General features: G+C 40.3%; 1 protein-coding gene across 2 annotated transcripts in view; it reads right to left on the reverse strand.

Annotated features, from left to right (window-relative positions):
• Positions 1-25,593, reverse strand: part of LY75 (lymphocyte antigen 75) — a 127,910-nt gene that overhangs the window by 27,057 nt on the left and 75,260 nt on the right. The window contains exons 29-35 of one of the 2 annotated variants that reach the window (XM_072751689.1): positions 23,392-23,586; positions 20,589-20,815; positions 18,905-19,073; positions 16,137-16,286; positions 13,310-13,432; positions 11,629-11,796; positions 7,930-9,994 (exon numbers count right to left, since the gene is read on the reverse strand). In XM_072751689.1, the coding sequence (XP_072607790.1) occupies positions 9,816-9,994; positions 11,629-11,796; positions 13,310-13,432; positions 16,137-16,286; positions 18,905-19,073; positions 20,589-20,815; positions 23,392-23,586 (1,211 nt within the window). In that variant the 3' untranslated portion in view covers positions 7,930-9,815. Of the gene's footprint in view, positions 1-7,929; positions 9,995-11,628; positions 11,797-13,309; positions 13,433-16,136; positions 16,287-18,904; positions 19,074-20,588; positions 20,816-23,391; positions 23,587-25,593 lie in introns of those variants that run through there. The other variant, XM_072751690.1, reaches the window with a different exon arrangement.

Here is a 25,593-nt window from a genome sequence, read left to right on the forward strand (position 1 = left end):
CTTCATGCAAGAACCACAGGAGCCTTTCCATTGAGATCTTGCCACTCAGCTAATTAAGCTAATTTTGTGATAACCTGGAGACGTTCTTTCTTGACGTAGTCGTAGGTCTAATACGGTTGGTGATCTCGTCTGCACGAGCTGCTGCGAGGTACCATGATGACAAACACACGGTTGTCAGCCCTCGATCCCACGGCCGAGATGCTCAGCAGCCCGCCTGGAGCGGCGCTCCCGAGGCTCTCTCGTCCCAACACGGACCCTGCATCTCGTACGACGGGAACACAGGGACGGGCCCAGGACCTGGAGGCCCAGCAGGTGGCCGCCGCCGCCCCACTTCAGGCTCCTGATGGCCCCACGGGGGATCGCGCCCACGAGCAAGGAGTTAGGGAGCTTGATGGAGGCCCGACGGTTGTGCCTCACCGGGGAGCTCGTGCTCTTTCTAAACCAGTCCTGAAGCCCCTTATTAGTAGCACTACCTTGGTCAACGCCTGCTAAGTGCACTGGACTCATAAAAGGGAAAGAACAAAATTTTCCGAAGACACTCGTCCTGGTTTACTGTTGCAAACCGCGTCCCTGAAAGGGATCCCAACACCCAGAAACGGATCCTTAAAAGGAATCTGACAAGCAAAGTCCATCCTGGGCGAAGGCGCGGCAGCCCGAGGTCACCGCAGGCTCCGAGGGCGCGGCGGCGGCTCTCAGAACCGCCCAGGCTGGTCCCAGACAAAACTCGCGTGAACCGTGAAGGCCGCCCCGCGTGGCCTCCGCTCCAGGTGGCCTCCGCCCCACGTGCCCTCCGCCCCGCATGGCCTCCGCTCCGTGTGGCCTCCGCCCCAGGTGGCCTCCGCTCCGCGTGGCCTCCACTCCAGGTGGCCTCCACCCCACGTAGCCTCCGCCCCGTGTAGCCTCCGCCCCGTGTAGCCTCCACTCCACGTGCCCTCTGCCCGTGTGGCCTCCGCTCCGGGTGGCCTCCGCTCCGTGTGGCCTCCGCTCCGTGGCCTCCACTCCAGGTGGCCTCCACCCCACGTAGCCTCCGCCCCGTGTAGCCTCCACTCCACGTGCCCTCTGCCCGTGTGGCCTCCGCTCCGGGTGGCCTCCGCCCCGTGTGGCCTTCATTCCGGGTGGCCTCCGCTCCGCGTGGCCTCCGCTCCGTAGGCCTCCACTCCAGGTGGCCTCCGCCCCGCCGAGCCACAGGAGGTCCACGGGAGCGCTCAGGCAGGAGCGCAGGGCGCTGCCTCCCCGCTGCTGCCTCCCCCGTGAAGCGCCTTGGGCGGTGCGGCAGCCCGTCCCCCCCCCCCCCCCAACGCGCAGAGGGGCGCCGGGCTTCGCGGCTGCGGACCTGCCTGCGCCCCGGGCGTGCCCCCGTGCGTCCCGGATCGAGCCCTCCCCCCCCCACCCCGTCGGCCCCGCGGGGCGCCTGCCTCTCCTCGGCCTCCGGCTCTGCCTCCCCCGTGTGTCTCGTGAATAAATAAATAAAATCCTAAAAAAATGAAAGTGAAATCCAAAAACCCAAAACACTCGAGTCAGCACTTCACTGCAGCCCACACAAGCGTTCACCCGGGGCTGGTTCGTGCTCCAGCCACGCGTTGGGGGGGCTCCCCCGCCGCTGCCCGGACGCGCTTCCCGCGAGGCGCCCGCGCTCCTCGGAATCTGTTTCGGGAAAGGCCGATCACGTGCCATCCTTCCGACGCCACTTGCGTAACCGCCGAGCCGCCCCCACGGGTCACAGGACGCCCGCGGGGGGGGGAAGGGGGGAGGGGGGGGAGGGGGGAAGGGGGGAGGGGGGGAGGGGGCCGGCCTCGGCCTCGCCTGCCCCACCGGCTCCGGGGCGGGAGGGGGCGCTGCACCGCTCTCCTGCTTCCACAGCGCGCGCGCGGCCCCCGCCCCCCGCAGCCCCCCCTGCAGCCCCCCTGCAGCCGTCCCCCCCCGCAGTCCCCCTTCCGCAGCCCCCTCCCCCCGCAGCCCCCCGTGCAGCCGCCCCCCCTCAGCACCCCCGCAGCTCCCCCCTCCGCAGCCCCCTCCCCCCGCAGCCGCCCCCCTTCAGCCCCGACGGCGCCGACCGCACCCCGGGCCGGGGCTCTCGCAGCTCTGCGGTCCGGGGGCGCGCTCGGGCGCTCGGGGAGCCCTTCCCGGGGGGCGCGGACGGGAGGGGGGCGAGGCCGTCGGCGGCCGGACGGTCACCGCTGCGCGGGGGTGAGGGCGGCCGCGGGGTCGGGGGTCGGGGTCGGGGGGTGCAGGGGCAGCTCACCCGCGGCGGCGGCGGCGGCCAGGCCCAGCAGCGGCAGCAGGACGGCGGGCAGCGCGGCCCGGGCCATGACGGCGGGTGCGGGCGCCCCGGGCGGCGCTCTGGCTCCCGCTCCCCGCTCCCCGCTCCCCGCTCCCCGCTCCTCGGAAGTGCGGGGCGCGCCCCACCCCGCCCACGCGGCCGGCCCCAGGGGGCGGGGAGGGGAGGGGGGGAGAGAGGAGGGGAGGGGAGGGGGGGCCAGCGGGGCCTGACCCTACGCGAGCCCGGCCGCGCCGCCCCCTCCCGCCCCTCCCCGCCCGCGCGGCCCTTGGGACCCGCCCTGGGAGCGGCCCGGCTGTCGGACTCCGCAGGATGGGACGGATGGTCCGAGGAGCTTCCGCAGCGCTTCAGCCGCTCCCTGAGGGCTGGCACCGCGTATAAATCACCCCAGCGAGCGGTCAGAGCCAGGACCGGAGCACCGGCGCAGTGGCCCCCCTGGACAACCGTCCCTGCAGGGGTCTTCCCTGCTCCAGGAGCCAGGCCGTCGTCGAGTACTGCGGGGGCCGTCCAGCCTCCCGGCCTCCCGGTGGGCCCGGCCCGGGCAGCTCCTCTGAGTGCGGGTCTTCGTCCCACCTCGTCGGAGCGCCGGGATCACCTCGTAGACCGTCCTCCAGTTTTACTTGGTCTTCGATTTCCTCCGGGTGTGCGTGCGCGCGCGCGTGTGTAAGACCAGGATTCACACTGCGTTTGTTTGGCGAGAGTACGGGGAAGTGACGCCCCCTGCCCAGGACAGACACCGTGTCCCTCGGCCTCATATTGGTGACGCTGATTTGATCACTTGCTGCAGTGTCTGTCGGTCCTTCTTTGCATCTAATGGTCAGAAATCCCCGTGTCAAAGACTCCTCCCAGTGGAGTAGATCCCCCCCCCCTTTTTAAGATTTCATTTTATTTATATTAGAGAGAAGGAGAGAGCCCGAGTGGGCCGCGGGGCAAGCAGGCTCCTCCCTGAGCATGGAACCCCCTGGGGACTCCATCCCAGGACCCAGAAATCATGACCTGAGCTGAAGTCAGACACTTAACCTGCTGAGCCACCCAGGTTCCCCCCTCAGACAACTTTTGTTACCAGCTTTCTGGATTAAGGGTCTTTAAACTATGCTTGCACAGTCCTTGGAAGGAACCAATTCTGCCCATACCTTGATCTGGAACTTCTGGCCTCCAGAAATGTAAGAAAATTAGGCTCTGTTGTTTAAGGAGAAAAAAAAAAAAAACTATGCTTGTTATAATATATATGTATAGACGACTGTAAATTGACTGAGGGGGGCATCTGGAACCAGACAACACAATACACAAAACAGGGTCAAGTAAGACCTCATATCGTTAGTGAAAGAGCACTTTAAAATGGAGTCTAAATTCAACAAAAACTCAGGAACTCAATTTAAAAAAACATACAAATGATCTAAATAGATACCTCGCTAAAGATCTACAGATGGCAAAAAGCATATGGAAACACTCAACATCATATGTTACTAAAGAATTGAAAACTAAAATAAGATATCACTATACACCTATTAGAATGACTAAAATCCAAAATACTGACAACACCAAATGTTGAAGAAGAGGAGGAGCAAAAGGAACTCTCTCATTCAGTGCTGATGAAATGCAAAAATGGTACAAGCACTTCCGAAGACAGTTTGGCAGCTTCTTATGAAACTAAATATTTTCCTACCATATAATTCAACAATTGTGCTTCTTGGTATTTACCTTAACAAATTGATAACTTATATCAAAAAATTGCATATGTTTGTTTATATTAGCTTTATTCACAGTTGCTAACACCTGCAAGCAACCAAGATGTCCTCTACAAGGTGATGGACAAACTGTGGTACATCCATACAATGAAATTCGGCATTAAAAAAAATGAACTGTCAGGTTGTTAAAAACATGGAAGAACCTTAAAAACATAATACAGTATTATTAGCTATAATCACTATGCTGCATGTTAGATCCTTTGAACTTATTCATCCTATAATTGGAACTTTGTACCCTTTGTCCAACACCTCCCCATTTCCTCTACCCCCAAGCCCTTAGTAAACACAACTTTACTCTCTTTTTCTATGAGTTCAGCTGTTTGTTTTTTTTTAAGATTTTATTTATTTATTCATGAGAGACACAGAGAGAGGTAGAGACATAGACACAGACAGAAGCAGGCTCCCTGTGGGGAGCCTAATGTGGAACTCGATCCCAGGACCCTGGGATCATGACCCGAGCCAAAGGCAAATGCTCAACCACTGAACCACCCAGGTGCCTTAGTCTAGCTGTTTTTTACTTCATATATGAGCGATATCACACAGCATTTGCCTTTCTCTGTCTTACTTTTTATTTTTGGATTGAGACATAAATTGACATATAATATTATATTAATTTCAGGTGTATAATATATAGATTCGATATTTGTATTTATTATGAAATGATCACCGTAAGTTTAGTTAACATCCATTGCCATTATAATCATAAATTTTTTTCTTAAAAATAATTTTTTTCTTGTGATATTATTTCACTTACTATAATGTTCTCAAGGTTCATCCACATTGTCACACATGGCAGGTTCCTTCTTGCTCATGGCTAAATAATATTCCATTGTGTATGTATGTGAGATATATGTATATACATAAAGTTTTGTTTACTCATTCATCCATTGGCAGATATTTAAGCTTCTACGTCTTGACTGTTGTAAATAACACTGCAGTGAACATGGGAGTGCAGATATCCTTTCAAGATCTTGTTCTCATTTCCTTTGAGTATACACCCAGAGGCGGGATTGCTGGATCATATGGTTTCTTGAGCCCTAACATGGGGCTTGAACCCATGACCACCAGATCAAGAGTTGCATGCTGCACCAACTGAGCCAGCTGGTAAAAGATACCAGCTTTGGTATCTTGGCTGGTAAATTCCACGTTTAATTTTTTTTTAGGATTTAAAAAAAAATATTTATTCATGAGAGACAGAGAGAGAGAGGCAGAGACACAGGCAGAGGGAGAAGCAGGCTCCATGCAGGGAGCCTGACATGGGACTCGATCCCAGGTTTCCAAGATCAGGCCCTGGGCCGAAGGCGATGCTAAACCGCTGAGCCACCGGGGCTGCCTTCCATGTTTAATTTTTTTGAGGATGAGATCTCTTCTTCTTTACAGACTCCTGTTGTTCAACTTTACTGACGTAACTAAGGACAGGTAGAAGAAACCAATCCATTTTCCTGGTGGTTGTCAGTATAAATATATGGCTTTAATTTCATCTGGGCCCTGGATGCCTTTTCTGTGATCCTTTTATTTGTCTTGGTCATTGTCTTCCCCTATTCCTCTGATCAAGTATTTCACATTTTTTATTACTCACTTCAAGATGAGACCCAATTTTCTACTCATGTTTCTCAGCAGAAGACCTCGCCTTCTACTCAATAGAGACGGGGGGCCATCAGGTATAGACAAAAATCTTCAAATACTTACCTGCTCTCCCCTTCTCTTCCATGCAGGTCTTCCTTGTGTGGCCTTAGAGAAGAAGGCAGTCTTCCCCAACCCATCCAAACTCTGTTCCTCTTTCTGTGGACATAGACTCTTCCCTCTCCTCCATCTTCCCTAAGATCTTCCATGACTCTATCTCTCTCTCCCCTGCATCATTAACTTTTCTCTGTCCACCTTTGGGGTGTTTTGATTTGTTTTGTTTTCTTTCCTTTCAGCTTCTAAACCTGTGAATCTCTCCCCCTCCCCCTTCTTTGGAAAAAGAAAAAAAAAAAACTTCTTCAACCCTTCTTCTCCATTTAGCTGTGACCCAATCCCTGTCCTTTCCTTCTCCACCACACTTTTCAGAATATCATATTCCCCATTTCCTAGTTTCTCTTTCACTTTGAAGCTCAGCCTGGATTCTGGCTCCACTAGCTACATTTCCACTGGCTTAGATCACCAGTGTTTTCCTAATTTCTAGACTCCAGTTTTATCTGACTTTGCTTCTCTGTTGTTTAGCAATTGGAGCAATGTTGACTTGGTCTTACATTGCATTAAAAGGTTATTTGGCCAGGGAGCCTAAACCCTTGGGCTTCCCAGGACTGATCGTCAGCCTACATAAAGTTCCTGGGAAAGGTCCCTGGGCTGATCGTTGCTGAGATCCCTTTTGGCCTGAAATAAGGAGGAGGGCTAGGTAACTTTAGATCAAAACACAAAGTGAGCCCTCTTCTGTTTTATTTCAGCTCCTGTAGACCCAGGACTGGGAAAAATGGGATGAAGAGGAAAGGCTGACGAGGAAGACCAGTGAAGAGACTGGTACAAATAACCAGGGAGAAAATAAAAAAGTGATAAAGGCCTGAATTAAGACTGTTGATATTGGAGACAGCCACTCTGTGAGAAGCCCGAGATAAAATTGCCAGAATTGTTGGATTAGAGAAATGAGAAAGAGAGGATCTGAGGATGAATTCTGAGTTTCTAGTTTGGGAGAAGAGGGGTATGGTGTCTTCATATTGATTGAAAGAGAATATAAGAAGTAGAACTGGTTGGAGGAAATGGAAAAAAAGTTTCTAAAATTCTGCTTGTGATTAATTTAGCTTAGAAAAAATAGAAATACATGTATATTAAATTTGTGAAATGTAGATATTGTAAGAATGTTTTAAGTTAGAATATGCAAGGAATTAGATGTAACTTTGTATATAGATCATGAGGTCTATTAAAAACAGGTCTTTAAGATCTGGTCAAAATTCGTCTTCTTAAACAAGACAAAATTATTGAACTAATAACAATTAAGTCTTAATTTCTTCAAAAGGGTTTTAGGATTAAATGAACCAAAGATAAAGGAATCTGAATGTCTTTCTCTAACATAAACTCAGCAGTGGTATGAGGATTGGGGGTTACCAAACTACTGCAATCATTTGCAGAGGGGAGCTCCCAGATAATGGTGACATCTTGCCCTAGGATCAGGGAGGAGAACATGCTATGTGGGGGACAAAGGGAGGAAAAAGAGGGTGAGCATTGGTATCAATTCTACATTTGTCCGCTGGACCTGATCATTAGGTATATCTTCTTGCTTTTTTAGGACCTAGTTTTGAGAGATCAATTTTGTCAGACCACATGTGGGGGTTGGATTAGATAGAGAAGACCAGAAAAGGCTGTTTTTGGTTGTTCTGACACAACCGCAACAGGCGAAATGGGAAAAAGGAGCACAATACAGGCAGTTCTGATCATACTGAGAAGGACTTTGATGTAGATTTTTCCAGTGGGAGTTAAAGATATGAGCCTGGAACTAAACAAGTGACCTAGTGGCTGATGAATGCTTTGGGTTGGGACGTGGGGGGAGGATCTCCTGAAGAAGCACCAAGAATGAGAAGTAAATGGGCCATAGATGGGATTTCTGCTGATCCAATAGTTAAAAGACTTGCTAAGAATTGCTGAGTCAAAGGCACCTGAAAAAGAGACTTAAATCAAACAGAGTATAGGATGATTATTTCTTTTTTTAAAAAATGATTTTACTTATTTATTTATTTTCAGAGAAGGAGACAGAGAGAAACCCAAGTAGACTCCATGCTAAGACTGGAACTTGACACAGAGCTCCATCTCATGACCCTGAGATCATGACCTGAGCCCAAACCAAGAGTCTGACACTTGACCGACACTTGACACTTGAGCCACTTAGGAACCCCTAATTGTATTTATTCTTTAAATAAAGGATACCTTGAATTACAACAGCAGCACACTTTATTTTTTGTTATACTATATGCTAACATAATAAAACCCAACATAGAGATACTTTTTCAACAGAGATCAACACTTTTACGTAAAAAATAAAATTTTATTACAGCATCACTATTATATACAACTGTCCTTTTTTAAAAAAAAAAAAGATTTTACTACTTTATTATTTTCTTAAGTAATCTCTGTACTCAGTGTGGGGCTTGAACTCACAATCCTGAGATCAAGAGTTGGATACTCTTCCGACTGAGCCAGCCAGGTAGGTACCCTGTATAGTTGTACTTTTCATAATAAGTTGGTTTAGTGCTTTGAAGAAAATCTTTAACAATTAAAATTGTACAGCTCACAGGGCAAGAGGAATAGTCTAACAAATTCAATAAAAATATTTCAGGACAACTGTACTATAGTTTTAGACTATACTAAAACTGTCACAGAAAATTATTTTTAAGCATTTATCATATAAATATTCTAAATCTTAAAATAAATCTATGAATATTATACAAAAATATTTTAAAGTATAAATATAAACACTGAATAAAGCATTCACCATGTCCAATGGAAACTATTATTAAAAATATTTTTTTTAGATGGTAAAATTTAAAGTGATAATCACAAAACAGCATTTCCTTAATCAATCATCATCCAAAATATTTTAGTAGTAATCACAGGGTTTAGAGTTTCACTATAAAATTTTCATTTTTACAAATGCAAGATGTACAATTTCCTTTATAGACTCCTTTTCTCTTTAGCTCACAGAAAAAGGCAACAAAGTAACAGAAATTTCATAGTCAAAATTTGACATGTTATATAAAGCATAAAAATTGTGAAATTTTCAAGAACTCATATCCTTAGCTGATTCCCTTTAAGAAGAAAGGGTTATAAACTGTACACAAGCCAAAAATCACACTGCTGCAAGTACATCTAAATCAATCTTAAAACAATGTTCCTACACTTTAGGAAAATGCTAAGTACTAAATCTCCTTTAAAGCCATTGTTTTATGAATAACTATGACAAAACAAAATATTTGCATTTAAAGAATTTTGATATGAAATATCTTTGGAACAGTATAAGAAGCATCTTGCCAAAAGCACTATTTTGTTGTGTAAAAAAGTAAAATCTCATTGTTTAATAATTTCTTCTGAATGCTATAAATGACTATTTTGGGGTTTTTTGGTTTTTTTTTTCCACATGACAATTTGAGGAGAGGAAACTTTTTTTTCATTTTCTGTTTTTTTAAAATAATAATTTTGATAATATTTACAGTTATATTTTCACCTTGAGGTACAAATTTTGCATTAGGCTGGATATTTATTTATTTATTTATTTATTCATTCATTCATTCATTCATTCATTCATTCAAAGTAGGCTCCATACCTAGCATTGTGCCCAATGCAGGGCTTGAACTCACAATCCTGAGATCAAGACCTGAGCTTAGATGAAGAGTTAGACACTTGACTAACTGAGCCACCCAGGCACCCCTAAGCTAAATGGTAGATTTATGACCTAGTACCATGCCAATTTTAAGTCTCTAAGCAGTTGTGTTAAAATGCCATTCACATATACATATCTTGGTTACTAACTACATTCTTACAGAGAAAATGCATGTTAAATTTATTACCTTGCAAATAATTTGGACCTTAGTCCTGGCTTCGGTTCTTCTCCATTCTATTAAGTTTTTTGTTTTTTTATTAAGTAAAGTTTTAAACACGGCATTCTGTGGATAATTCACAGTAGATACCAGCACAGCAATTAAACAACTGTAAAAGTACTTACGGTGTCTACTTTAGGATAGAGTAAATACTGACGCTGGGAAAATCTGAAATGGCTCATTTTCCCAACACATTAGTGCAAATTAGCAAACGTTTAGAAGAATTTAGTCATGGAAAGTGGGAAGCATAATCTCATCTTCATTCATTCCTTGTTCATATCGAACTGAGGAGAAGCCTGCCCAGTGCAACCGGTTCCTTTGGAAGAGGAACCAAATCAGTGCACAGATGAAAGCTAAGACACTGAGCACAGCAAATGTGATAGCTATTCCTCTGTAATCAGGGCCTGGAATAAGGAAAGGTTTGACATTGGAGGAGAGAATATAAAAGCCATCATTACTGATTTATACATTAGGCTGCATGTCACATGTGTCAACTCTGTACAAATTAGACACAATAAATAGCTGATTGTTTTATAGCGCATTAACACAGAATTCAAAATCATCATCAAACATTCAAGTGTTTTCAGATTTAACTCTTTTCCCTTTCATTCAAATCCTATTCATTGCTTTAGCAATTTTCTCTAAAGAATTCAGAGTATTATCTTTATTCTTACTTTCCCTTCCTTCGAGAACATTATTTCCAATATATTACCTTATTTTGATAGCAAATTGCTACAAGTTGTAAATTTTTGTGTTTGACTTACCTAGGGCCAAGTAAAGTGTTATTTGCTTTAAAGAAAATTTAAGACTTTAGGATGACTTCATTTAGCACCTAGCTATTCAATTTCAAATGCTGTCTCAGACCCCTTCTTTGCATGCTGCCCAGATGGATTCATTTGTCCTCTTGCTTTAAATACTAACTCTATGCTGACCTCTCTTCTCTTTCATATGTCCAGCTGCATGCTAGTCATTCCATATGAGTATCTCTTCTTCATATAGACAGCTCAAAATGCTAAAACAGAACTCTTGGTTTATGCCATCCTAACCCTGTTTCCCAGCTTCCCCCGTAATATTCCAGTTGTTTTCCATTTCACTCAGCATAGAATCTGGCCTCTTGACCCTTGCTTCCAAAGTCTTAGGTGTCTGGTGCCTGCCTACCTTCCAGCTCTTCCTTGAGCACTCATCAAGCTCATGCTGCTGTAGGCTCTTTGTTATAACCGGTAGCTCTCCCCATAGTGCCTCCCCTGATCTTTGCTTAGCTGGCCTTTCAGATCTCAGCTTCAGAGTCTCCTGTTCTTAGATGTCTTCCCTGATAACCTAATTTAAAGTAGCCATGTCCCTGAATATATTCTGAATAGATATATTGGTACAGAAACCAGTAATCTAGCATTGGGGTTTTATCTTTAATATTTATACACCAAAGGGATATTTTTATGCTAAATCTACAGAAATATTTCTGTGAAACATTTAGAGCTCCTTTCTCCAGAAATGAAATTAAGGTAAGATTTTTATGATTGTTTTATGTATCAATTCATGATGAAATCTAAGTTTAAATTACAACTTCCTTTAGATGTTCCTTCCAGGAAATTTTAAGTAATTAAATTGAGTTTTGCATTGGTGCTAAGTTAATCATGAGTTTTATGGGAATGAGGAGAAAGGAAGCACACTAACTACAGAATTAGACCTTTGAGCTTTTACATATTTGACTGATAGAATCAAGTACATCTTAAGAATATATTCAAAGAAATGGGCTCCCCAATACTCTGGCAGCTTCTATCTTTCTTAGGAAAGAATTATACAAACTTTTAGCTGTCTAGTAGTTTTATCTGGGAGTCTTAGACATCTTGGCATTTCTCTCTCTTGCAATCTATTTTTCTGAGAAAGATTCTGTATGGCTTCATCAAGTTTTTTGGACACACTTAAAGGAATAAATAAGGACTTTAGGACAAAGTACAAACCTTTGCACATAATTGAGTCGCACATTTATTTCCTGACCGGTTCTGCAAAAATATTTCTTAAGGACAGGTTCCATACTTACCCAGAGGAACTCTGCAGACAACTCTTCCATAGCCATGGGAACATTCAACTTTTATCCAAGTTTCATTTGAAGCTAGCAAAATGCTACATTTTCCACCATCACTCTTACTTTTATTTGCCCATTTGACAAATGTCACTTTTGATCCATCCAGCCAATTCCAAGACTGACCTAAAGAAAGAAATTAAGTTTATTGCCTATAAATTTCTAAGGTAAAATGGCATGTGGCTCATACAACTTAGAACTTAGAACTGTGCTATGTCATTATTTAAAATGAAGCCTATTCACTTGATGGGATGAGCACTGGGTCTTATATGTTGGCAACTTGAATTTAAATAAAATATTAAAAATTTTAAAAAATAAAATGAAGCTTATTAAAAGTGAAAAAATTAAAAAAATCAGTCCTTCAGTTGCACTTGTCACATTTCTTTTCTTTTTAAAGATTTTATTTATTTATGCATGAAAGACACACATACAGAGAGAGAGAGAGTGCGCAAGAGGCAGAGACAGAGGCAGAGGGAGAAGCAGGTTCCATGCAGGGAGCCTGACGTGGGACTCGATCCTGGGATCAGGGCCTGGGCTGAAGGTGGTGCTAAACCGCTGAGCCACCTGGGCTGCCCCACACTTGTCACATTTCAAGTGCTCAACAGCCATATGCGGCTAGTGACTACTCTGTTACACAGCACAGAAATAGAACATTTCCATCTTTGCAGAAAGTTCCATTAGACACCACTGATATAAAATGTGGTGTTTTGATTAAAGTGCAGAATGCTTGCACATGGGTGTGAGTGCATATTGTGTGAGGGATAGATTTCTAAAGACCTGAATCCCCATCAGCACCCCTACCCGGAATTTAAAAACTCCTATCGTTAAAGACGTGCTGGGGGAGGAAGGGTGGAGAGGGTCCAGGAGGGTCTCCCCGCCATGATTCCATTTTTATTTTCCAGCTGAGGTAGCACCGCCTGTGGTAATAGTGTAAACACAACTTAGAATTCATTTAGACAACCAACTTTAAATCTATTCACTTTTTGACAAGTACTTAATATTTTGGAATTCACATTTATCTCGATTATTTAGAATTCAACTTGCTATACAATGTAAAACACTCTTCCTATCTCCTATTGAATGTGTACTCTTAATTCAATCTTTATCAATTTCAAGTTCACTCAAATCTTTTATCCATTATTGCTTGGATTAAACCATTGTTCCTTGAAAATTTCTTCCACACATCTTTTTTAACCAATTCTCTGCAATTTTACTAAGCTTGTTTGAAAAACAAAATCACCATTAAGAATTAATTTTTCTCTATGGTAAAAATGTTACAAGAGGGAAGAGAACAAAAGAAGAGAACCTTTTGAAAAACAGTTATAAGCTACAAAAACACAGGTGATAGACATTACAACTCTAAGGAAAGTAAGTCATGGGAAGGAGAAAAAAATAATGTCGTTGATCCAAGCCTCTTAAGTTTCTAGAACATCCTAGTTGATTTAACCAGGTTCATTAGTGTTTTCCATCATTACTAATAAGTCCCTCACATATTCATTAGAAATTTATAAGTCTCTAAAACAACCAGCAGACATAACTTATTTATCAATAAGAACCACCACTTGACATTCTTTAGAAAGGCTGAGTTGGTATTTAGGACAAACTGGAACTCTCTTTGTACACTGTGTGTGCCACTTACCGGCAGAATGTTGAGATAATCCAAGCCAAACTCTCATGGTAATATTATTATCTTCCCTCATCAGTCTGCTCACAAATTTATTCTCATCTTCATCCTCTATGGTAACAATGGTTGCAGAATGATCTGTTGTAGGAAAACAAACCCTAAACTAATTAGTTTATGCAAACTAGGGGAGTGGCTTATTCTCAACTAGCCATTTGAAAAAAATCTATCATGATCAAGATCATGGAGAAATTCAAGCTTTACATAGAGAATATTTTGAAAATATGATATCTGTCCCAGATTTTTTTAAGTATAGCATTAATAGATTCTAAAATTCTAGAAATATTTCTAGATTAAAACTTTACATAGAAAAATTTTACGTTTCTTCAAAATGTTTACCAGATAAACATTTTGATCTTGGAACTGCCTGCCAGTGAGACAACTGTGTATGAACAGCTAGCCATAAGAAGTGGGGTACGTGATTATAGAAAGATGTATTTCAGGGCAGCCCGGGTGGCTCAGCGGCTTAGTGCTGCTTTCATCCCAGGGCGTGATCCTGGAGACCTGGGATCGAGTCCCACATCGGGCTCCCTGCATGGAGCCTGCTTCTCCCTCTGCCTGTGTCTCTGCCTCTCTCTGTCTCTCTGTGTGTGTCTCTCATAAATAAATAAAATATTTAAAAAAGATGTATTTCAGCATGCTCTCAACAACCATTTCTGTATAATAACTCAGCTTTTAATTTGCTTTTATTAAAAAGAAAATGAAAACAAAAGCTTTGGGATATTGGGGAGCCTTAGCCTCTCCTTTAATATTATTTTATACATAGGCATACTTGGTTATGCCCATTATAAGTTCCTAAACATAGTATGGAATTGAATACTCTTGAAGTTTGATAAATCGCCCTAAACTCACATAGAAAATAGTATTATCGCCATCATCAGGCAAGGGATAGAAATAAAATAATGACTAGACTTGAAAATCAATCCTAAGTGGAATCAAATAGTTTTCAACAGTGACAAGCCTATCCACACTTGATCTAAAGCATTTCTTTTGTGGTTGTAGCATTGGAAGGGCAAAGGCAAGTCTCTGTTCCTTCATAGAAGACTACAGTGTGCACGTGCTTGTTAAATATTACATAATCCTGTAGGGGAAGATATTATCGCTATTTTACAAATGAGGAAACAGAGGCTCAAGGAGATTAAATAAATTGGTCAGGTTTACACAGCTAGCCAGTTATAAAATTAGAAAGCCAATCTCAATCTTTTCTAATAATAAGAATAATTTGAATGCTCACTATTTGCAGGGCACTGTGCTACATTTGCATACATTATCTCATTTCATTCATTCCTACAACAATCCAACCTTTGAAATTAGTACTATTTTCATTCTCACTGTTCAGATGAGAAAAGAGAAGCAAAATGTAACTTCTATAGCACTCAGATAGTAAGTGTGAGAGTTGGGATTTAAAACTTAGACCTGTCTGCCTCTCAGGCTTATCTGCTTAACCCCTACACTACAATGGCAGTAAACCTTTCTATTTTCTCCTGTAGGAGCAAGATGCTTCTGACTTTCAGAACATGTGTAGCTCACAATAGTTCCCATTGTGTGTGTGTGTGTGTGTGTGTGTGTGTATACATGTATAACACATGAGAGCTCCCACACCAAAGTTTCCATCCTATAGTTAAGCAGTAACAAGGAGATTGCTAAATCAGCCAAATGTCTCCCATAACAGTTTAGCAAGGTAAATGAGATAAATGCCATTTAGTCTTGCTAAGTGGCTACTCAAGCATGCAGGTCTTTGAAATACTCTCAGTAGTCTCCCTAGAAGTCATCTCACAGTTTGATTACAAGGTAAATTTCTCATGGGAGAGATCCAATCATTGCTGCCCTTTCTAAAATAGTTAAATCTGAAGATAAAAAGTCCTGTTCCTTACATTGTTCAGAGGATGTGGGCCATTTCAGTTGCAGAATGGATGAATAATCCACGCTTCATCATAAGTAAGCTTACTCATTCATAACTACGTAGTGGAAAAACCTATAATTTTGTATTTAATGTTTAACTTTTACAAAAAAAATTTGCCCTAATCCCTTCATCTAAACATATCTTGCTATATTTAGACCATTTTATTTGTCATTTTCACATAATGGTTCACTTAGCAATTTTTTGTTCTACTTCTTCCCAGTTACTTTTATTTTCCATATACTTATTCTTACATTGGTCATTTATGATGGCTATTCCAAAATTCCACTTAACTCATATATCATAAAATACTTTACCATTTCCCTACCACTGGGCAAATAGGTTATAAAATGCTCTTATAAATATGGAGTGTTTTAGAAAATTTTTTGAAAAAGATTTTATTTATTTATTCATGAGAGACACAGAGAGAGAGAGAGGCAGAGACACAGGCAGAGGGAGAAGCAGGCTTCATGCAGGGAGCCTGATGTGGGACTCAATCCTGGGACTCCAGGATCACGCCCTGGGCCAAAGGCAGGTGCTCAACTGCTGGGCCACCCAGGCGTCCCTGTTTTAGAAGTTTTTAAAGAAGATTTATTTATTTGAGAGAGAGAGAATGCATGCATTGGTGGGTGGGGCAGAGGAAGAGGAAGAGAGAGATTCTCAAGCAGACTGCTGCTGAGCACAGAGCCCGATGTGGGGATCAATCCCACAACCCTGAGATCATAACCTGAGCTGAAATCAAGAGTCAGACACTTAATTGACTGAGTCACCCAGATGTTCCCAAAATATTTTCAAAAATATAATCATTATTTCAAATAATTTCCTTGGGAAAAAATCCAATGATTAAATTATTGAGTCCAAGAAAATCAATAAATTTTAACTCACCAAGTTTTGAACAGAACTGTTTGGCTTCTGAGAAACTGTGCAGTGCCTGGTCAAATGCATAACAGTGCTCCCTGTACTGGATCCACTGGGACTCATTCCCTTTTACTGCTGGACATCTTGGTGAGTATGTACGAGAGGACACTTCTTTAGCTATAAAAATGTTAGACATGATTGTAAAAATGCACAGAAAAAACAATTGACTTTTAAAATCTCACTAAGCCCTATCTGAAACTATGGTTCCTGTGGATAAGAAGCATTAGACTCAATACACACACCAGAGAAAGCTACAGCTCATACTCTAAAAGTGTACATTCTAATTGGCTTTTTGGAATAACATTTTTAAAACTTAGAAAACAGAAGAAAGTATTTAGCCCTCTAAGACGGAATTAGGCTAATTTAAAAACAATTGAAGAGACAAAATAAAAAAGATGCAAAGACAGGCTGTACTTTGAAATAATTAAAATTCTTTCCTTCTTTGGATTCCTTTTATCTTGATGATACAAACTTAGTTTTACCTTGCCATATAAAAAACTACTTTTAAAATCATATCCACAAGTGAAAATTTGGTAATTTGTTTACAAAGTGCAGTATATTTGCATAGCAAAATCTGTCTTCTACAAAAAGAGGAGCTAGGGCTTCCGTACCCATTAAATAATAATTCCCCATTCCTGCCAGCCCCCAGAAACCACCATTCTACTTTCTGTTTCTATGAATTTAACAGCTCTAGGTACCTCACATAATTGAAATCATATGGTATTTGTCCTTTTGTGTCTGGGCTATTTCACCTAGAATAATGTTCTCAAGATTCAACCATGCAGGTTGTATTCTGTATTATGTGTCAGAATTTCCTTCTTTTTTAATGTTGAATAATATTCTATAGTATGTATATGCCACTTTTTGCTTATGCATTTATCTGTTAGTGGACGGCTTGTGCTTTCACCTTTTGGCCATTGTGAATTAAGATGCTATGAATACGGTTGTACAAATACCTGTTCCAGTTCCTGCTTCCATCCCTTTTGAATATATACCCAGAAGTGGAAGCACTAGATCCTATGGTAATTTTATGTTAAAAGTTTTGAGAAACCACCATACCATTTTCCACAGTGATTACACACCACTTTTTATTCCCACAAGCAATGTACAAGGGCTCCAATTTCTCCACATCCTTACCAACACTTATTTTCTTTTTTGAAGAGTCTATTTTTTTTTTAAGTTTTTGTTTGTTTGAGAGAGAGAGATGGGTTGAGGGAAGGGACAGGAAGAGAGGGAGAGAGATTCTTAAGCAGGCTCCATGCCCTATGTGGAGCCCAACATGGAGTTTGATCTCATAATCCTGAGATCATGACCTAAGCTGAAGTCGAGTTGGACACTAAACTGACTGAGCCATCCAGGTGCCCCTTGAAGATTCAGTTTTCAAAGTTTGCTCTTGTATTAGTTTCCTAGAGCTGCCATAATAAATTATCACAAAACTGGTGGTTTAAAACAACAGAAATTAATTCTCTCACAGTTCTGGAGGCAAATCTAAAAATGAGGTGTCAGCAGGACTGCTTCTTTCTGGAGGCTCTGAGGGAGAATCTCTTTCAGGCCTCCTCACTTCCGGTGGTTGATGGCAATTCTTGGCTTGAAGCTGCATCACTGCAACTTCTGCTTCTGTCATCAAAGGGCCTTTTCCCTCTGTGTCTGTTTCTCTCCTTTTATAAGGACACCAGTCATGGGCTTTAGGGCCCATTCTAATCAAGCATTACCTCATCTAACTAATTACATCTGCAAAGGCTATTTCTAAATAAGATTGCATTCTAAGGTTCTGGGTGGAGGTGAATTTGGGGGGATACTATTCAAGCCAGTATAGCACTGAATCTGTGTTTGTTCATGTTGTCATTCTACTTGATCCTATAAAGTCTGTTTAGCCAACACAGATGTGTTTTCCACTTTTGTATACTTTACCACATTTCTCATGTATTCCAATTGTTTTTCTAAAACATTAACTTTCTGTACCTAACAACTGAAATGTCAGTTCTTGATTATCCGTTTTTTCCTCATTCTTGATCTCATTCTCCTTTTCTTGTATTCACTTGTTTCTCTGGATAAGGTTTTCACATTTCCTTCTGCTTGAATCTGTTTAATTACAAATGTTGAATCTTCTTTGCGGGATTCTTTGGAGCAGAAAGCATGGCAAGTGCTGAGAACCAGAGGCCTCAGAGATGCCACCCCCACCATCTCTTGGCTTGTCCAGCAGGCTCCTGCAGCTCCTGGGTGATCTTGGTTCTTGTGCTCTTCTTCAAGGCTCTGCCTGTCACGATGAGCCCAAGTCCAGCCCCTGATGGAAGGGGCTTTTTCCTTAGATTTTAAGAATCATGTAAGTTTGGAAAGTGCTTAGTTAACACAAAGTTAAGCAGATTTATTTACTATAGAAACTCCCAGAGCCATCAATATGGTAAATCAAACCTGAGGTATTTCCCAAATTAATATGCTGCTGAACTCTTTTTTAAAAGAAACATTTCAGCCTTTGTAAAACATTGCTAAGTTAAATTAAAATTCACAAATTCTAGAATAATAGATACTTAGTAATAGAGGAACTAAAAGTCTTTGGGAACATATCTTGAAAGGATATATCATATTTGTTTCTCTTCACAAAGTATCAACATAATTTTTATAGGATTTGTGAATAAACCTTACTTAAAAATCTACAAAAATCCCTTTATTTGATCATGTACATAAAACAAAATGTCATATTTCAATCAATATAGTTCTTCAAAATCAAGACTTACATTTTATAGGTTTATAACAAATAGCACCATCCCTAACAGACTTGCATTTTTCATGTCTCCAAATTCCTTTTGGATCCAAGACAACACAATTTCCAGCAGATTGTTTATCTTTCCATGGGATGTAGTCAAATGTACTGCCATCAGACCATTCAAAACTTGATTCACTTCCCTGTTTTAAGAATAATAGATATAAAAAGGTTTAGAACATTTTTTAGCATAAGAATTTTTAAAAGAATAATAGAGATAACCTGAATCCAGAAAGAAAGATTGTTCAAAAAGAATATTAAGAAGAATATATATATACTTTATGAAGTATTGGAATGGATTGTTAATTATGTGCTTACAATTGTTATAGGTCTGGACCTATTTGCAAAATCAGGGATTTACTTTTGACACTTTGATTTGAGACATTTACTCTTGTGCAGTTTAAGTAGGACTTTAAATTTACAGAGTTACTATACTCTGTCTCTAGATTTATTTTTTTTAAGGATGAGTTTTTATAACACTTGAAATTAAATGACATGCAAATGGCTTCTTTTTGTCACAATTACAGATTTATCATCCCAACCTTCATATTATTCTGAATATTGTTTTTTATGTTTTATAGTTCTGTGGTTTGTGTCTCTGGCTACATTTTTTCATATTATAAAGGCCATCAAACAGCAGGGAGCTAGAAGAAAAAAATATTTCTCAAGAAACTCATATGGGAAGACTACTTTTGATTTTTCCTTGATTCTATAATCCTAATTTGTCACCCTTTTAAAAATCCTTTTCACTTTGTTCTAAAGATTATTTAAATTATGCCTTCAATTCTACTCTCAATAGATGCCTATTTTTGGCATATTGGATATTATTATAGGTAACTGAATATATTAACAGGATTCAAATAGTGGCACAAAAGACGTGTTTACTACCAAAACATTATTCCCAAATAGTGCAATTTGTAAGGAGAAAGTGAGAAGAAAATACATTTATTAGTCCTAACATTAAGAATTTTATTTGGTATCTTATATACATTTTTGTGTTAATCTTCACTATAATCCTATGTTAAGGAAAATATTATCACCCCAGTTTTACAGATGAAGAAACAAGCTTACAATGGTTAAATAACCTGCTCATGATCACTGAACATGTAAATGGAAGACCCACCCCTAATACTGGAACTCAGGTTTTTCTGATTCTGTGCTATTCCTTTTTTACCACTTTCAGTTGGTCTGCTCCAAACTGAGAGGTATTGTTGAGATATTTATCTGCTGGACCCTTGGGATGGCAGTGTCTAGGGCAGTTATGGTTCTGGCTATTTGCCCTACAGCATTCTACAAATATAGTTTTCTAATTGCTTTGTGTTGTAAAGAGATAAAAAAGTGCTATGCTATGCAAATTGAGTCCCAAGACTTCAGCTGATGTTATACTTTGAACTAATATGCTCAGGGACGCCTGGGTGGCGGAATGGTTGAGCGACTTGCCTTCTGCCCAGGGCATAATCCTGGAGTCTTGGGATTGAGTCCCACATTGGGCCCCCTGCATGAAGCCTGCTTGTCTCTCTGCCTATGTCTCTGCCTCTGTCTCTCTCTCTGCGTCTCTCATGAATAAATAAATAAAATCTTTTAAAAAAAATCTTATGCTCAAATTTCCAACCTTCTAACACATTTGCAAAATTTCTGGGAAATAAGATAAGACTTACATCGTGACTTGAGAGCCCAACCCATAGTGGAAATCCATCACGTTTTACGATGTCTTCCAGAAAGAGCTGGCCATTTTGGTCATGAACACTTGCCAAATAACCTCCACTTTGAGAACATATGTTTAATGCTTCATACCATGTTACCTTTTTTTGAATAACGTTATAAATACCATCTTCATATGGAATAAACTGTGGCAGAGTAGCATTATATTCTTCCTTGTAGTCAACTATAATATTTAAATTAAAAGCATTAGTGATTATGTTTAAATTACTTAAAATACATATTTTGGGTAAGACTGGACATGTGATCATTTCTAAAGTTAAATAAACCTGGATTTCTTATTAACAAAGGAGGTAAAATACATACATCATTTTTCTTATTGCCACAACACATGTGATAGGTTCTTAAATATTATAATTTTCTGGTTGATTTAAAAAAGGTATAAACATTGTCTTTCATTTAAAGAGTTCACATAGGAATTGAAGATAGAAAAGGATACCTAAAATGCAGATCAAACAATTAACTGCTATAATATATGTGATTGAGTAGAGAAGGAGAGATTGATTCATCTGAATTAAGAGAGTCAGAAAGCCTGCTTAAAAAAAAAAAAAAAAAAAAGAAGAAGAAGAAGAAAGAAAAGAAAGCCTGCTTAACAAATTACGTTTGCAAAATTTAGGTTAGATGAAATTTGGACTAGAAAGAAATAAGATAACCAGAAAGTAAGCTAAAAACAAATGGAGAATAATATAACAGTAACAAAACCACAATGATGAGGGTACTTCATAGAGAGGCACAGGAACTAAGAGCTCCCAATGGCCAGAATTAGAACAATTTGAATAAAATATTAGATAATGTAGCATACTGGATTATAACCCAAAGTATAAAATATATAACCATGAGTCCATACTGATATAAACAACTGACTGAATAAGTTAAAAAATGGGAGGGAATAGACAAATCTCTTGTACAGTAGAATTCCAAAAAATTTACATAGATATGCCCTTCCCAGAAAGGTGAATAACCCTTCAGTCTGTATGTGTGGGCTGATCATTAGGGACTTCCTTACAAAGAGTATGGTATTGGAAATGGGGAAAAGAGTACCTCTGCAGTGGAGAAAGCTAATATCATCTAGAGGCAAGTGATCAAGGTTAAAATAAAAAAAAAAAACATCAGTCAACCCGAAGTGAGGCACATTCCATATAATTCATGGTCAGTCCTCTTCAAAACTGTCAGGGTCATTGATAGCAAAAAAAGTCTAAGAAACTTTCATAGCCAAGAGAAACAAACCTAAGGAGACATGATGACTATACATAACTTGTATCCTGGATAGAATCCTGAATAGAAAGGGCATAGTAAATAAAAAATTTTTTATATCTGAATAATGTATGGACTTTTGATGAACAGTAATCTATCATACTGGTTGTGACAAATGTACCATAATTACGTAAGATGTCAACAATAGTGGAAATCGGTTATGGTGTATATGGGAACTTTCTGTATTGTCTCTGTAACTTTTCTATGAATATAAGATCATTCCGGGGCACCTGGGTGGCTCAGTGGTTGAGTGTCTGCCTTTGGCTCAGGTCGTGATCCTGGGGTCCCAGGGTCCCCACGGGGAGCCTGCTCCTCCTTCTGCCTGCATGGAGCCTGCTTCTCCCTCTGCCTGTGACTCTGCCCCCGCCGCCCGCTGTGTGTGTGTGTGTGTGTGTGTGTGTGTGTCTCTCATGAATAAATAAATAAAATCTTGAATAAAAAGACTTCTAGTCCATAAAAAACATAAATAAAGGTGCGAATGAGGATAAGCACACACTGTACATGGGACAATTAAGAGATCAGCCTGACACTGTAAGAGGCTTACTGAGCCAAGAATGGGCGAAGAAATGGGGCTGGAAGAAAGCCTTTAATTTTAGAATAGACTGTTTCTAAAATGCCTTAGAAGCTTACATGAATTCAAGGTAATTGGTAATAGGGAAACCCTGGAGATTGTTGATCAAAATGATGCTCCAGAAAGTTAATCTGTCATACTATGAAGGGAGAAGATCAGCCTGGATGTTAGCAGAGGGCTTAAAGCAGAGAGGCCATAATAATAGTGTCTAGGGACGCCTGGGTGGCTCAGTGGTTGAGCGTCTGCCTTTGGCTCAGGCCCAGTGTCCTGGGATCAAGTTCTGCGTCAGGCTCCTCACAGGAGCCTGCTTCTCCATCTGCCTATGTCTCTGCCTCTCTCTCTCTCTGTGTGTCTCTCATGAATAAATTAAATCTTAAAAAAAAAAACAGTTTCTAAGCTGTGGAAAATTTAAAACTGATATACACTTAAAAATAGATTTACTTGAGTAATTAGGCAAATTTAAGAAACATTTATTTTTAGGTGAGAATGTCAAAACTTTACCCAAACACACTTTATTATTTATAAAAATCTTATCCAGTCTTCAAGACCCAAGCAAGTCTTACCTTGTCCTCAAAGTATGGTTTTCATTACTCCTGTTTTCATTGATCTCTTTTGAGATTTATTTATTGGTTTGACTTTCCAACAAACTTAAGCCAGTACCAAATAACCTAAAACTAACTTACATAAAATAATGCTAAGGAGTTTAATGCTGTCTTCCCAGATACATTTAACTCCCTGAGTTCAAGAACCTGACACCACAGACTGTGTCTTTTCCTTCCTCTGTAACTCCTGTATCTCTCATAGAACTGAAGATAGACGAGACTTTCAAAAAACACAGTTGCACGATTCCCACTCATGGAGCTAATGGCCTTATGTTCTCTTTCTCTGGAGCGGAAATTCAACATTAGCATACTTACCCATTTCAATTTTACAAGCAAGGATGCTGTTCTGGTTATAGTGAAATATTTCTTCAATAACATTGAAGGCTTGAATATCCCAGAAACCATCAGTACTCAAGCCAGCAAAAAACTTGTCATTTTTTATATCTGGTCTTCCTCTTCTCCAATTTGTGTATGACAGCATGGTCTTATCAGACCACAGAAGAGAATTATCTAGGGAAGAAACATTTTTTTCTATGCTTAGAGATTGAATGAAGACTTGAATAATAGTTAATATTACAAACTCAACTGATTTTTTCTCCTTTACTTACTTTCTAAAAAGTTGTATGATTAAGTATAGTCCTTTAAAATATTTTCTGACTATAGTAGTAAATCATGCTTATTTTTAACTTGGAAAGCATAAATTATAAACATAAAAGTTAAAATTTATAGCTTATAAATTTTATACTTTATAAAGTGATTTCACCATCCTGCCATAGCTATATGTTTTATCATTTTTTAATCAAATTTTCATTCCTCCTATATATATGTTAAATTGCAATGAAAATGAATATAATTCTTTTATTTAAAAATTAACATATTACAAAACTATTGATAGAAATCTCTTCTCTGGACCTAAACCATACACAATTGTGCACATTTATGTCAACTGATTTTGACAAGGGTGCCAAGACAATTCAATGCAAAAGAATAGTTCCTGGGATAACAGGATATCTACATGCAAAAAATATACATATATTTTATATTAATAAATAAATATAAACATATATATAGACCCTTTCCTTTTACCATATAGAAAATTAACTCAAAATAAATCATAGTCCTAAACATAAGAGCTGAAACTATAAAACTCTTAGAATGAATCATACGAGTATTTCTTCATGACCATGCCTTCTAGATATGCATAAGTGATAAAAAATAGGTAAGTTGTATTTCATTAAAATTAAAAAGTTTTGTGCAGGGCACTTGGGAGGCTCAGTCAGTTAAGTGTCTGCCCTCAGCTCAGGTCATGATCCCAGGGTCCTAAGACGGAGCCCTGAGTCAGGCTCCCTGCTTGGTGGAGAGTCGCTTGTCCCCCTCCATCTGCCTCTCTCCTAACCCTTCCCGCTTTTGCTGTCACAAATAAATAAATAAAATCTTTTTTTTTTTAAATTTTATTTATTTATGATAGGCACACAGTGAGAGAGAGAGAAGCAGAGACATAGGCAGAGGGAGAAGCAGGCTCCATGCACCGGGAGCCCGACGTGGGATTCGATCCCGGGTCTCCAGGATCGCGCCCCGGGCCAAAGGCAGGCGCCAAACCGCTGCGCCACCCAGGGATCCCTAAATAAAATCTTTTTTAAAAAAATTTCTGCTATAAATTCTACTATCAAGAAAGTGATGGTGGGGGATGCCTGGCTGGCCCAGTCAGTAGAGCTTGATATTCTTGATCTTGAGGCCATGAATTTGAGTTCTATGTTGGGTATGGAGCTTACTTAAAAAAATAAAGAAAATGATGGGAGAAAATATTTATAAATTGTTTATTTAACAAGGAACTTATATCCAGAATATAGAAGAAATGTTTATATAACTCAATAATAAAAAAGATAAATAATTAAGAAATGGGTAAAAAATCTGAATAAACTTTTTTCCACAGATGATATACAGATAGCCACTAAGTACATGAAATTATGTTTAATATCATTAATCATCAGGGAAATGAAATAAAAATGACATAATTTTTATCAATTAGATACCACTTCATACCTATTGGGATGGCTACAATCAAAAAGAGATAAAAAATGTTGGCATAGATACAGGAGAATTGGAAGGTATAGAAAATGGTATAGCGGCTTAGGAAAACAGTCTGCTAGTTCTTCAAAGGGTTAAAAAAAGACCCAGCAATTCCTCTCCTAGATATATACCCCAGATAAATGAAAATATACATCCACATAGAAACTTGTACGTGAATATTCATAGAGGCTTTATTCATAACCAAAAAAGTAAAAAGAATCTAAAAGGCCATCAAGTGATGAATTGATAAATAAAATACAGCATATCCATACAATAGAATATTGTTGATACCTGCTACAGTGCTACATGCATAAGCCATTAAGCTAAGTAGAACAAGCTAGTCACACAGAAAAATCACATACTGTATGATCTCATTTATATGAAATGTCTTGAACAGGGAATCTGTAGAGACAGAAAGCAGGTAAGTAGTTTGCTGGGAGCTGGGCG

The sequence above is a fragment of the Vulpes vulpes genome, chromosome 3 (assembly GCF_048418805.1).
Source record: "Vulpes vulpes isolate BD-2025 chromosome 3, VulVul3, whole genome shotgun sequence".
NCBI lineage: Eukaryota > Metazoa > Chordata > Mammalia > Carnivora > Canidae > Vulpes > Vulpes vulpes.